Raw genomic sequence first — 13,905 nt, forward strand, 5'->3', positions numbered from 1 at the left:
GTGACATTCTGCACTTGTGTTGAAGTGACAAGATCCCACCTGTGGTCAATAAAATTATAGGATTGTAAAATGCAATCCAGATGACTAAATAGAAGTATTTTAGGGTGAATTTCATTGTTTTTAAACTGCTTTGAAGAGATGGCTGGGAAATTGGCTGTGTTTCAGTTACACAAATGTGTGTTTAGTGTGATTTCTGGTGCTGTGGGGTGTTCTTGCAAGGCACATGTCTTCTATAGACCCTGGGTCACTCGTATCAGGTACCTCAAGACATTCCAAACAAATCTAGATACCTGCCTGTGAGGAAATGGTTGAAATTCCAGATCTCAACTGACTGTAGTGGGAGTTTGGACATTTGTAACACATGTGAGAGTCTCCTATATTTGTAGGTATCTGAATCTGATGGTTTCTTCCAGCTTCTCACTCAAATGAGATGGTTCACCACTGGAGTAGATTAATGATGTTCTGGTCCTTTCTAGTGTTTTCTGTTTGAAGTGCAGTCTCCGTGAGTGGGATGAGAAAGCACTTTGTAGGGTTAAATTATCTTTGCAAAGACTTGCAGTCACACCCTGATTCATCACTCTGCTACAGGCTTGGGACCAGGAAAAATGTAGAAGGCACAAGGACATAGGGACAAAGGGCTGGGTCAGACAAAAAGTCTGTCTTGCAATTTATGTTCTTTCAATGGATATTGTAGTTTTATATATAGAAAGAACAAGGTGGGTGCATGTGATGTTTCTCTGTCATTTGTTTTCAGTCCTCAACAATCTTCAATTCCAGGATGTCTAGAGGTAGATGCAATTTCTACCCATTTAATATCTCTCAGTGTCCGGGCTGCTCTTAAAACTATGTAAAATTTTAACACTGACAAAGTGACTTTTAATTTCGAATGGGAAAATAAGGACCTATTTTTTTTGAAATGATGTCTGAAACATTTAATTTTTTTCCCCATCTCCCTTTATTCTCTTCCAGGAATTTACAGAGATGACAGTAAGTGCCTCTTCAAGCCCTCAGTACAAGGCTACTTCTGCAAACAGACAGATCATGCTCTTGTCATCTTAGAAAACTTGGATTCCAGTGTGGATAGCCAGAGACTGTTCCCAGTGGTTACAATGACTGGCAGCTTTATGGACACCTTCACTGATGACACCTCACATTCTTCGTGTCACCCTGCAGAGCATCGTTCTGCTTTCTTCTCTGTTCTGCCCTCCACCAAACTCACCACAGTTTGCTTCCCAGACCTGGCACCTCTGGCTTTCAGACTCTACCTTCTCAGTGGCCAAAACACAACCAGACTGCCCCTTGCCATGTTCTTCACTGAACCACTCAGCCTCCGTGTTTTCATCCAAGGGAATTATGTCTCTCCGACCCCATCTTCTTTTTCACTGAACTCAGGGGCAGGGGCCAATTACTTCAGCTTTGAGGACAACCTTCTCTATGTTCTCCTCCATGAGGAGGAACCTGTGGAAATAGTTGCTGGCCTTTCCCTTCTTGTGGCTTTCACTGTAACTGGGGCTGCTGGGGAAGAGAGTGAGGAAACCATAGCACATCGATTGGCTGATTTCTTGAAGATTGGTCATGACCAAGTCAGAGTGGTCTATAATGTGCTGGGAGGTGAAAGCACTTTGCAGGTAATCTCAGCCAATGCCAGCAAAAAGAGATATCACTGCCCTAACATGGCATTTTGCACAGCCTTTCAGAGCAGATACAGCCCACAGGAAGAGGGGACACAACCAGGGAGCAGCCGGGCTCTGCATCCACCTGATGGGGCTGGTCCATCCAGAGTGCTGATCATTGAGCTTGGGGATCTGCCGGGTCATCCAAGAAATGAGCTGACAAGTGACAGCCTAAAGAGCTTGGCCAGAACAATTATCAACACTCATCAGACTGGAGACCTTCAGAGTGGTCTTGGCTTGCCAGTTGACACCTTAATGGTGACTCAGTCTGCTTTGCTGTCCCCAAGAGAAGGTAACAGTAGGTAAGTAGCAGATGAATCATCATCAGATTCTGATTTAAGTGTAGCGAGGTACTTTGTCTATTTGATGTATTAAGTTCTCCATTGACTGAAATATGACTAACCATGATGAAACATGTTGTAAAATTTCCATGACTTGCCCAGAGGAGCTGTGGCTGCCCCATCCCTGGAAGTGTCCAAGGCTGAGTTGGACAAGGCTTGGAGCAACCTGGTCTTTTGGAAGATATTCCTGCCCATGGCAGGGGATGGAACACAATCACCTTTAAGATCCTTTCCAATTCAGATAATTCCATAATTCTGTGATGTCAAAGCTATGCCCAAGTACTAGCTGGATCCCCAAGCATCAATTACCTTGTTTTCTGTTGATGCTCATGAATCTCTGGAATGCAGAGATGTCAGTGGTGCCTTAAATGAGGAACAGAAATCCAGGAAGTCTGCCCTGAAACTATAGAGAATTGGGTTAATTCAGGCTAACATAGCTCTTACATTTTAAACAATTACTTATATGAATGTTCATAAATTGATGTGGCAGCAGGGATGTGTTATTTAAGATGAGTAGCTGCCTTAACTATCTTGAAGATCTAAAAATTTATTCATATACTTTTAAATTTAAGGCTTGCAGGATAGAAGCCACTACTCTTCCCCTGGATGCCTTAGTATGGACTCTAATTGTTGATTATTTTTACCTAAAATTCCAGAAATCCATTTGGTCTTGATGATCAGGAGCTGGACACATCCAATACTACCTGAACATGTGCCTAGATGTTGGATCCTGTTCCTGTTCTTTCTGTCACAAATACTTGCCCATTTCCTCTTGTCAGCCTCTACCTCCAGATTCCCATGAGAGAACCTGATTTCTTTCCTCCACTTTTACATCAGTGGGCATTGACTTTTCCTCCTCCTCCTCCAGATACCTTCAAAGTAATCAAAGCACCTCCCTGTCTGCTTTGGAAAAAAAAAATCAAAATATATTTGGGTTCTGGCAAGTGTTTCTTTCTTTCTCTCTTTCTTTCTTTCTTTCTTTCTTTCTTTCTTTCTTTCTTTCTTTCTTTCTTTCTTTCTTTCTTTCTTTCTTTCTTTCTTTCTTTCTTTCTTTCTTTCTTTCTTTCTTTCTTTCTTTCTTTCTTTCTTTCTTTCTTTCTTTCTTTCTTTCTTTCTTTCTTTCTTTCTTTCTCTGTTTTCTGAATCTATTTGGAAGTGGGCATGACTGAAAGTCAAGGTTTTCTTCTTGGCATATTCCCCAGCTTTGGACATTTTTAAGATTCAGCTGCACAGGGTGCTGAGCCACCTTGACAAAACCATGATTTTTCCAAGAAACCTTTGACCACAAGATCATTGAGGTCTCTCCCAACCCAGTATTCTATGGTTGCATGGAATTGATGCTAAATGCAAAAGTATTAAATGGTATTAAATGGTATTAAATCCTCTTTTCTACTGGCACAATTCAATGATTCCACTAGCCCATTCTCCCACAGAAACAAGAGAGCTTCCTGGTCTTCTGTTTGCTCACTGTATTCTTTAACTCCTTTTCAGTTCTGACTTTCCAGACCCAGTTCTCTCTGTTTGCCCAGGTCCTACATCCCACATGACGTGGGCCCCTATGCTTGACTTTTCTGTTGGTAATTTATCAGCCACAAAATCTCCCATGCATTTCATCAGTAGTGACTTTATATTTGTATCTCCATGCAGATACAGCAACAGACCTGCATCTCATTTTGACAAAAGAACACAGGATACTCTTTTGCTTTGCAATAATTTCCCCCTGGATCTCCCTTTTGAGCCCTGCCAGTCGCAGAGTTTTTGGTCAGTTTTATACATACTAAATTTTATTGATATTCAATACCAGACTCACTTTTTTAAGGTCTTTTTTCCTTCTCCTCTACAGCAACAAGCAGCCCTTTCTCTCCCTCCTTCCTCTGTCCCTCTCTTGCTCTTTTCAGCCTCTTACAGCCACTATTTGCACAGCCCAGATGTCAGCCCTTGTCTGCAGAGGAGTCTGTGAAGAGCAGGGCTGGGATGGGAGCAGACAGCAGTGTATTTCAGCATCAGATCCTGAAACTGTATTAAAAGCATATGGGTAATATGAAAAAGGTAATATCCCATCTGTTTTTAATAGGGGACAGAGGATTTGATGTTTGGCCATCTTATTGTGTACTCTCTTGATATTGCATAATGTTATTTTTTGATGTTGTGCACTACTGAGGATTATCCAAGTATAAGTATATTCCATATATTCCATCTATGCAAGAAAGAAATTGGATTTGTCTAAGAATTACCCTCTGAAATTAATACCACATCCTCTCCCATTTACTGCTGACCCATGGACCATCCTGATGTCTGCCAGTGATACAAACTCTGTTCACATGCTTAAGTTTTCTAGTAGACCTTGTGTGGTTCGTGGTGGAAAAGCAGCCAGAAGGAGGACAATGGTCTGTGACTGTAGGAATCTTTGTTTTGTTGTTTTGGTTTTGGTTTGTTGGTTTCAGCTGTAGGTGGTTTTTGTTTGTTTGTTTGTTTGTGAGTTTGGTTTTTTTAGGGGGCAGGATATTATTTTTGTTTTCTTTTGGGTTGGGTGGGTTGTTTTGCTTTGTTTTGTTTTGCTTTGTTTTGTTTTGCTTTGCTCTTGTGCTTTTGGTTTTGGGGTTTTGTTGGTTTTTTTTTGTGGTGTTGCATTAAGTTCAATGAGGAATTCTTAAGTGCAAGATCAGATCTTAAATCAGGACCGATTCTGAAGATATACTGCATTTTTGATCAGCTGAACCAACATCACTGTTGTGAGTGGGGCTGTTTGTGTTACACTGAAGGACACTGCAAAATGGGACAGCAGAAAAATAATGTGGGAAATTTAACAGTGGGTAGTGGGGTCCTGGTACAGGTTGTCCAGAGAAGCTGCAGCTGTCCCTGGATCCCTGGCTGTGTCCTAAGCTAGGCTTGGGGCTTGGAGCAACCTGAGCTAGTGGAAGGTGTCCCTGTCCATGGAAGGGGGTGGAACTGGATCATCTTTAGGATTCCTTCTAGCCCAAAGCATTCCATGATTTACATGATCCCAAGACATGATCCCAAGAGACCATTTTAAGGAGGGAAGCACCATCTTCTGTGTGCCAGCAAGGAAACCTCAAGGCTGCCTTTTTTTCAGGCAGAAATGACATCTCCACGCTGGGACTGCTCTCCCAGCTGTTTTTTGTCTTCCTGTCTGTGCACACTCTGTGAAAAGATTCCAAGCAGCATGGATCAGGAGAGATCCCTAGGATGGAGGCTGTTTTACTACACACGCAAGAGCAGTGCTAAAAGCCTTGGATTCACTGTCCCAATTATGGGAAGACCTGGGATCTTTATTGAAGAGAACACTCACATCACCAGATCATAGGACTGGCTCAGAACTCACCCATGATCAGCTGCTTGGGCTCCTCTGCACTGTTATTTATTGCTCCCCATCAGTCATAGCTTTTCTGGAATTACTCATGGCTGACATTTCCGATGCAATAAAGCCACAGATAACCTGTGAAATGAAATCAGGGTTTTCCTGTTGGGACATGTACTGTCCCCAGTGTCTATCCGTCTCCATTTAAGCAGCACATGCTGGCACAGGCACAGATAATGGGGCTGGGATTACAAGTCAGACAAAGTATTCCATTGTATTTTTCTGTGGAAGGAAAAAGGGAATATTTTCACACCTGAGTCATGCGAAACCCGGTTGGACCATCAGAAATACACAGAACCTGCACTCCTGCCAGGCCCATCTCCTTGGGCTTTCAAAGCAGTGAATTGTCCTGCATCATTATCATTCTCAACAACTCTCAATTTCAGAGAGACCTTTTCTCTCTGAAAGGAGGTTGGAGCCAGGGGAAGTTTGATCTCTTCTCCCAGGTAACAAGCAACAGGAAAAGAGAAAATAGCCTCAAGTTGCAAAAAACTCCCATCAAGGGAGGTTTATGTTGGATATTAGGGAAAAAAATTGTTGACTGAAAGAGTGGTCAGGCATTGGGACAGGCTGCCCAGGGCAGGGGTGGAGTCACCACCCCTGGAGTTGTTCAAGAGGTGAATGAATGGGACATTTGGGGACATGGTTTGGAGGTCAACACAGTGGTGCTGAGCTAATGGCTGAACTAAATAGTATTAGAGGTCTTTCCCAACCATAATAATTTTATGGTTTTGTAACCCAACCACAACTAAAAAAAGATCTTTAATCAGCACAGACTGGAGTTTCATTTGCAGCCCAGGACAGTGAGGGTGAAGGGGAGCCTTGGAAACCCTGCTGTGGTAAGGTAGTAGTCAGTGGGTCTGTATATCACACTGCCAAGCCTTTAAAAAATATGGCTTGTCTTTTATGATTTGAAGTGCTTATATACAAGATTTTAATTTAACTCCTTTGTTAGGGTCACTTCAAGCACGGCTCATTAATTTGTCAAGAGAAGACAGAGGTGATTGCTGTGACTGCTATAGTCTTGCACAGCTGGAGAGTCAGAGATGTCTATCAGTTTATCTTCCAGTAAAATGTCTGTGTATAATAGATACTGTGATATATTTACAGATAGAAATCCCTGGTTTGCAAAATCTTCCTAATATCAATATAAATAAGACAGAACAGGAAGCACAATGATAAATATATTGTGTATCTTTGTGCAGGTGCCTTTATACAAAATCAGGAATATAATTCTGGGCAGTTGTCCAGAAGCCATTTAGTCCCTATCCTCACTCTACTTCAGGGTGCTTTGCTCCTTCTTAATTGACCTCTAACTGGACACAAACTGAATTTGGTTTTTGTTGAGAGTTATGTTTGAGGTAGCATATGAAAAATGGTGCTTGTGCAGGAAATTTGAGGCTCACAGCAAGGAATAAAAGGGAAACAAATTATCAAAGAATGGCTCATTCCAATGGCAATTCCCATGCAGAGCACTAAATGAGATATTACAACTAATTCCCTGTATCACGTGGCACATATGCAGGCAGCAGGAGTGGAGCTCAAACTAGATGAATTCTGGCCCCTCCTAACACCAAAGTTCTTGGATTTGGTAACTTTTGCGAAGATTTTAGGCAGGCTGCTCTGTGGAATTGCACAGGGTTTTATAAAAAAGACTTGACAGCTCTTTTCCTGCATAAGTATACAAGTTTTTCCTCCAGTGAGCAGGCAAAGGCAGGATGCTAAAAATCTCCATGTCAAGAACTGCAGATATTGTAGCACCTGAGGTTATTTCAAAGTTTTATTTGCTGCACTCCTCAAGTGTGTGAAGGTGTGGAAGCGATGATACTCAGGAGCTTAAAGTAAGCTTAAAATCTGCTTTAGTTTAAACTTATTTAATTTTAGGTTAGATATTCACAGAGTTAGACTTAGGTTAAATATTCAGTGTAGAGAGCATATTCTTGTGTAAAATATGTCAGTCACTCACAGCTGATGTACAAAAAAGGACAAATTCAGTTCAAGTAAAAGGAAGGACATTTAAGATGGTCATGGAAACTGAGTTTATTTTAAGAAATAAGGAAGAGAATCATAAAACCATTTAGTCAAGAGTTTGTTTAACTTGGCAAAACAAATCAGGAAGATATGATTCTATCTGTGAAAATATGTTGCAAAAGTAAATACCAGTCAGGAATATCTTGATAGTAATGGACAATGACAGCACAGGAACAAAAGCATATAAGGCATTGAGAGGTAAATTTGCACTTAAAAATAGAAGCAGGTTCCTTCTCAGATAATGAACTGGAAGAGCCTTGCAATAGAACTGGAAAGAGAACATTTCACATTTCCATTCAAGACTATGTTCTATATTTTTTCTACACACGGCCAAAATTATATTATGAATTTTATTTATTTATTTTATTTATTTACTTAATAGTTTGGGGTTAGTTGAGGTGACCAACATCTCTTTTACAGTCTAGTAAAAAGGTCGGAAAGTCCACATGAAAAACCTAGAGGGATTTCCTTCAGAGGAAATTCTGGTTCTGTAATGGGTTCTTTATGGGTATGATGGGATAAGAAATATCATGAGTATGAAGTGGGCATTAAAAGTTGAACAAAAAGTGTCATGTCAAATAAAACTGCCTGATCAAAAGTTGTACTTTTGGAATCAATATGAATTTTTGATTGTCAATTCATAATTCTTTTCCTAGTGGGAAACTTAGTTGTGGGATGGGCCGGAAGAGGTCGGTGGTCATTGGGAACTTCGAGACTCAGACACATCTTCCCGCAGTGAAAATGGTGACAATGGATGCAAAAAGAGTTTATGTGAAGGGATTTGGTGTCAATAGAATATTTAACCGTCTCATCAATAGTGAAATTTTAGTCTGTTTCTAATTTTTTGCTTCTGGTAGAATTGAAATTGGCCATCAAAACTGAATTGTCCATTTAAGGAAGGCCCAGTCATACCAGGGATGATGGTGCCACAAAATGTCTTTAATTATGTAGAGATTAGGCCCCAGATCTACTGTTTTAACTTTTTTTTTTCCTTCATATTTAAATCAAGGAAGGAAAACTAAGGAGGTATCTTTTGACCTAAGACCATGGTCAATAGAGTAACTGAATTGCTGCTTAAATGTAAATGTTTTTCATTCAGAGTGTTCCAAACAAGCACAAAATATGATGTCTGTCCATAAGACTGTTTGGTTTTGAAGGGAAAAATACCAAAAGCAGCCCTTCGTGTATGAGCCTTGTGTGAAGCCAGCATTTCCCTTGCAAGTTTTCCAACAAATCTCCAAACTACCATCCATGGATCTTCACACTGGCTCTCTAATAATAGTAGATAAATGAAATAACAGTTTTCCACCACTGCTCTTCTGGGCAGGAACCATTCTGACAGTGTAGGGTTAAGAGGGTCTATCACCAAGACACATTTCACCTCTAAGCCTTAAATTTCAAACTAAATTTCTGTTAATATCTAGTGTACATGGTGAACGTATCCAAGAATTTGTCATTCCCACTCAAAGGTGACAGCTGTGAATAGCAAGATTCAGGCAATTAGGAGTCCTACCCTCCATATAGCTCTGGTTGCTTGCTCTGACAATGGCTTTCCAAAACTCAGCTGGCTCCTCTGCAGGAAAGGAGCAGGAGGTAAGAAAGGTGCAGTGATAGCAGGAGAAAGCAGAGGAAGGGGAAGGTGGAGAGGGCAGGAGAGATTTGGGAAAAGGAGCACAGGACTTTGCATCTAAGGGAAGAAGGTGAAATAAATTGCCACATATCCCGCACACCAGTCTTGGTCTTTGAAACTGAAGGGTTTGTGTTAATACATCTCAGTTAAAAATGAAGAGGATCAGTTCAAGGGAAGTTATTCCCTATTCCAGTGCTCCCTCAGAAGTTAACACTGTCCTGACAGATGCAGGAGATCCAGCAGTGTCCCTGACATGCTCCTCAAGCACTGTAAAGAGATCTGATCCCAGCACTGGTACCCCAGTGCTGTCAAACAAAACCTGCCTTACTCGTGTCACACATGAATTTATTTCCTCTCCTAACAATGAATGGGACCTGTGACATAAGCGATGATTTACAGGACACAGGCGCCAGCAGAGAGGAGCTGCTGGCCTCGTCTCCAAGGGACCAATCCTGTCCCCACTCCACCTTGCTTAACATGTGAGTGGTGTCACCTCTATCAGCAGAGCTTGTCTGCTGTGACATTCAAGTGAGTGACGGCCGTGTCAGCTCCCAGGCCAGCTCATTCTGCTGCCGCATCGCGCTCTTGGCCTCCGCTGCTCGTCTGATGGGAAAGGGGGGAAAAATTCTTCCACACACTTTGTTAGCAGGAATCTGGTGAGCAAAGGGTTAAATGGCTTGGGGTTCTGGGTCTTCGTGGGGTAGTGTGAGTGGGTATATATGTATGTGAGTGTGTGTGTGTATATGCATTAAAAAAAAAATTACATATATAGATATAAATATATATATATATGTGTACATACACAGGCACCTTGGTTTGGCTGTAGGACCTCGTGCCCGCAGGCCACAGTCACATTATCATCTGGAAATTGGATAACGACAGCACAATGACAAATCCAGGTTGCCTGCAATAAGGTGCTAATCCCTTTGCTTTAATATCGGAGCAGCGTGTAATGATGTTTGGACATCACTCCAGTTTACTGACGACCCCACTGGGGCCGGCAATAGAAGCGTACAACTGTCTAACAAGCCATCAGGTGACCGCCGTCGTCAAAGCAACGGGGGATGCAATCTAATCTTCCCTCCATCCCTTCCAGCTCCCAATAAGGACCAGATTATAGAAGTGGCCCATCAATGCTTGGTAACTCGAATCAATTAACGTTAATTCGCACAATGCTATGATGTATTGTGATCACTTTCATTTCGGAGAAGGGGGAAGAAATTGCTATAATTCACCTAAAATGAGGTTGTCTATGGTGCTGAGGTATTAATTGGGTGTCCATATTAAATGGAAAAGGAGCACGGTAGTGAAGGAAAAGTGGATGAGTGACTCTCTTGGCTGCTATTGACCTATCAGAAGAAGACAGTGCCCTTTTCCTTTGCTTTTATCTATTACAGTTTTCCCTATTGCGTGTCAAGTTGATGTATTATAAAAAATTCATTTGGTGACCTTCCACCCCCCTAGCAGATTAAACAATTTCACTGGGATGGCATCATTAACAGGGCCTTGCATTTAATGATGATTTCTCTAAAAGGCCACGGAGATTCGATTTTAAGCTAACAGATTTATTGCACTATTATAACATATCGTAAAAAACTGTACCACCTACGGTCTGGTTTTAGGATAGAAACTGTTTAAGAGTTTATGTGGAGCTTAAAGTGGTATTACCTTGGGATACGCAGCCCGGCAAAGCTCTGACCTCCGGCGGGATGCTGTTTACTTTTAATAAAAGACATTTCTCTGACAGTAAACTTGGGGACTGCGATATGGAGGAGGCCTGGCTTAGCTCCTTGCCACTGGCTTTGTAATCAGGGGCATTTCCACTGATCTACAGCTATTAATGGAAGTCACTAATGAATCTGGAGGATGTTGCTCTCCTGTCTGATGCATCTGCTCTGTGCCTCTCCTTCTAAAGGTCTCTGGTGATGCCACATCTAAACCCTTCATCAGATTCATTCTTCTAATGAAAGAAGGGCCTAGAGGGGAAGTCATAGAAGGAGAGGCTGAGGTCACTTGGTTTGCTCAGCCTGGAGAAGAGGACACAGGGAGGGGACCTCATTGCAGTTACAATTTCCTTAGGAGGGGAAGAAGAAGGCCTGCACTGATCTCTGCTCTCTGGTGACTAGTGACAGGACCTGAGGGAATGACATGAAAATGTGACACAGGACGTCTAGGTTGGATGTGAGGAAAAGTTTCTTCATCCAGAGGGTGGCTGGGCACTGAACAGGCTCCCCAGGGCAGTGGCCACAGCACCAAACCTGGCAGAGATCAAGAAGTGCTAGGACAATGCTCTCAGGCACAGGATGGGATTGTTGGGTCTGCCCTGTGCAGAGCCAGGAGCTGGGCTCCATGATTCTCTTTGATTTCTGTCTATAATATGGGAAAATATGGGAATTGGTGGAAATAAAAGTCATACTTCAAATACCTTTTTTTTGCTTAAAATAAGAATGACCTCAGACTCCTCATTGTCTTCTAATGCTCATGTCACTCTTCCCTGTCTGTATTAATTAGTGACAAGATCTGCAGGGGATGACAAAGCTCCAACAGTGCATCTGAGAGGGCAGAGGCCTGGCCTATTTCATCATCCCATGACATCAGAACCCATTTTCACCCAAAAACTCTGAGTTTCTCACAATCTTTCCACTGAATATGTACTTACTTTGTCTGCCACAAGTCCTCAGCTTGTCTATGCCCTGTCCTTGCTGAACCTCCCTTTTTTGAGTTCCCTGCAGTCACCAGCAATCCCCACCTTTTCAACAACAAATAAAAAATGTCTTTTCAGCTGGATCATGATTCATTTAGTCATATTATTCCTAAATTCTTCCCAATTTCCTTGCCCTTCCAAGGATACATTGATTTTACAGCACAGTGCAGACATACCAGACAACTGTTCAATTAATTTCAATGTCTATTAGGAAATTAAATATGCCAGGGGCTGTTCTTTGGCACCAAGGCCAGCTGACATATTTCAGCATGGCCTCATCCAAACTTCCAAGTGAAAATATCTTCTGACTGTATTAACTCCCAGACCATTTGAGAGTTGTTCTTGACTTTGCCATTGGACCTGAACCACAGCTTAAAAGAGACTGACAGTTTAATTGTAGAGGTGATCAGGTGTCAGTGCCAAGGCTTGTTTTTTGGCATAATTTAGTTTTCGAGTTTTTCCATTAACTGTAATGGACCCTTGATCCAGGCTCTCATCCTCATCTCCTTCCCCTTGAAGTCAATTGATAATAGTACTTCTTCTTCTTCTTTTTGCCTTCGTCTTCTTCTTCTTCTTCTTTTTCTTCTTCTTCTTCTTCTTCGCCTTCTTCTACGTCTTCTTCTTCTTCTTCCCACTACTACTATTGTTGTAGACATTATTATGATGACACACCTATATTAATAATGATATTATTATATTACCTTAGATTAAATATCAGGAAGAAATTCCTCCCTGTGAGGGTGGTGAGGCCCTGGCACAGATTGCTCAGAGAAGCTGTGGCTGCCCCATCCCTGGAAATGTTCAAGGTCAGATTGGACAGGGCTTGGAGTAACTTGGGACAATGGAAGATGTCCCTGCCCATGGCAGGGGATTGGAATAAGGTGATCCTCAAGGTCCTTTCCAACCCAAATCATTCCATGATTTTATATTTTATTATTATAGTTATTATTACAATTTTAAATAAAATGCCAAGTTCTCCTTGATTTCAGGGATACTTCATTTCCTCTGCCCCAAACCTCTCCACCAAGTTTCTCAATTAATCCATGATACCTGCAGCAGACCCTCCAGTTTTTGCCCTCAGACTTCCCTGCTGCTAAAGGACAGGCATTTGCTCTCCTGTGGAGCCTCAGCCTGTTCAGCAGGCACTGATGGTGACAGGATCAGGGATGCCTGGTGTCCCTGCTGACTGAGGCATCCCCAGCCTGCTGAGCCCACATCTAAAAAGCTGCAGGGCACTGAGCATCAGAGCTGCTCCCTGCCAGCAGGGAATTGCCAGCCAGACTGTTCTGCCCAGCAGGAGACTCCAGGGCAGTGGCAAGCAGCACATCCTTCATGGCCACGGGATGAGGCAAAGGCAGGTCTTGCTCTGGTCCTTGCTGGGCTACAAACACTCATCTACCTCCACCTCCCCAGGACAAAACTGTGCCAGGAAAGGCCTATTTTCCTTCCAGCACGAATCAGCAGGATGCTCCTTTCTCCTCCTCCACACTGACGTAATTTTAAGGAATATAGCTTGCTGTGTCCAGGGCTGTGCCCTAAGGCTGGGGCTCCCTCACAGCATGAGTCAGGTTGGACCATGTGGGATATAAACACCACATTCCATGCTGTGTTAACCAAGTTCAAATTACTCACAGACATTCATTTTTATACTTCCATTTTAAGAATTCATCTCTGGTTTTGCTTCGTTCTGTTTTCTTCACCGTTATTTTACCAGAGAGTGAAAGAGCAAGGAGGAAAGGTTCTAAATTAAAAGAGGAGAGATTTGATTAGATGTTGAGAAGAAATTTTTTACTGTGAGGCTTGTACAGGTTGCCCAGAGAAGCTGTGGTTGCCCCATCCCTGGAAGTGTCTCAGGTCAGACTGGATGGGACTTGGAACAACCTCCAATAGTGGAAGGTGTCTCTGCCCATGGCAGGGGGTGGAACTGGATAATCTTTAAGATCCCTTCTAATCCAAATTTTCTATGATTCTATGAGTCTATGATTTTATAATTTTATGACTCTACTCATCCTATAGAGTGAGAAGTACTTCCTAGATCCACATTTTGCAGCAAACTTCCTCTATGCACAGTTTTAGCATGTAGAAACTGAGGTCTGAATTCAGGGCGTTTTCTTATTTGTTAAAGAAGCTGAGGTGAGAAAAAAAAA

The 13,905-nt window shown here is 42.2% G+C and overlaps 1 protein-coding gene across 1 annotated transcript in view; it reads left to right on the forward strand.

Moving 5' to 3' along the window:
- The window catches only part of PKHD1 (PKHD1 ciliary IPT domain containing fibrocystin/polyductin), a 240,494-nt gene that overhangs the window by 209,287 nt on the left and 17,302 nt on the right, over positions 1-13,905 (forward strand). Inside the window, exon 60 of the mRNA XM_074536510.1 lies at positions 970-1,975. Coding sequence (XP_074392611.1) covers positions 970-1,975 — 1,006 coding nt within the window. The remainder of the gene's footprint in view (positions 1-969; positions 1,976-13,905) is intronic.

The sequence above is a fragment of the Zonotrichia albicollis genome, chromosome 3 (genome assembly GCF_047830755.1).
Source record: "Zonotrichia albicollis isolate bZonAlb1 chromosome 3, bZonAlb1.hap1, whole genome shotgun sequence".
Lineage (NCBI taxonomy): Eukaryota > Metazoa > Chordata > Aves > Passeriformes > Passerellidae > Zonotrichia > Zonotrichia albicollis.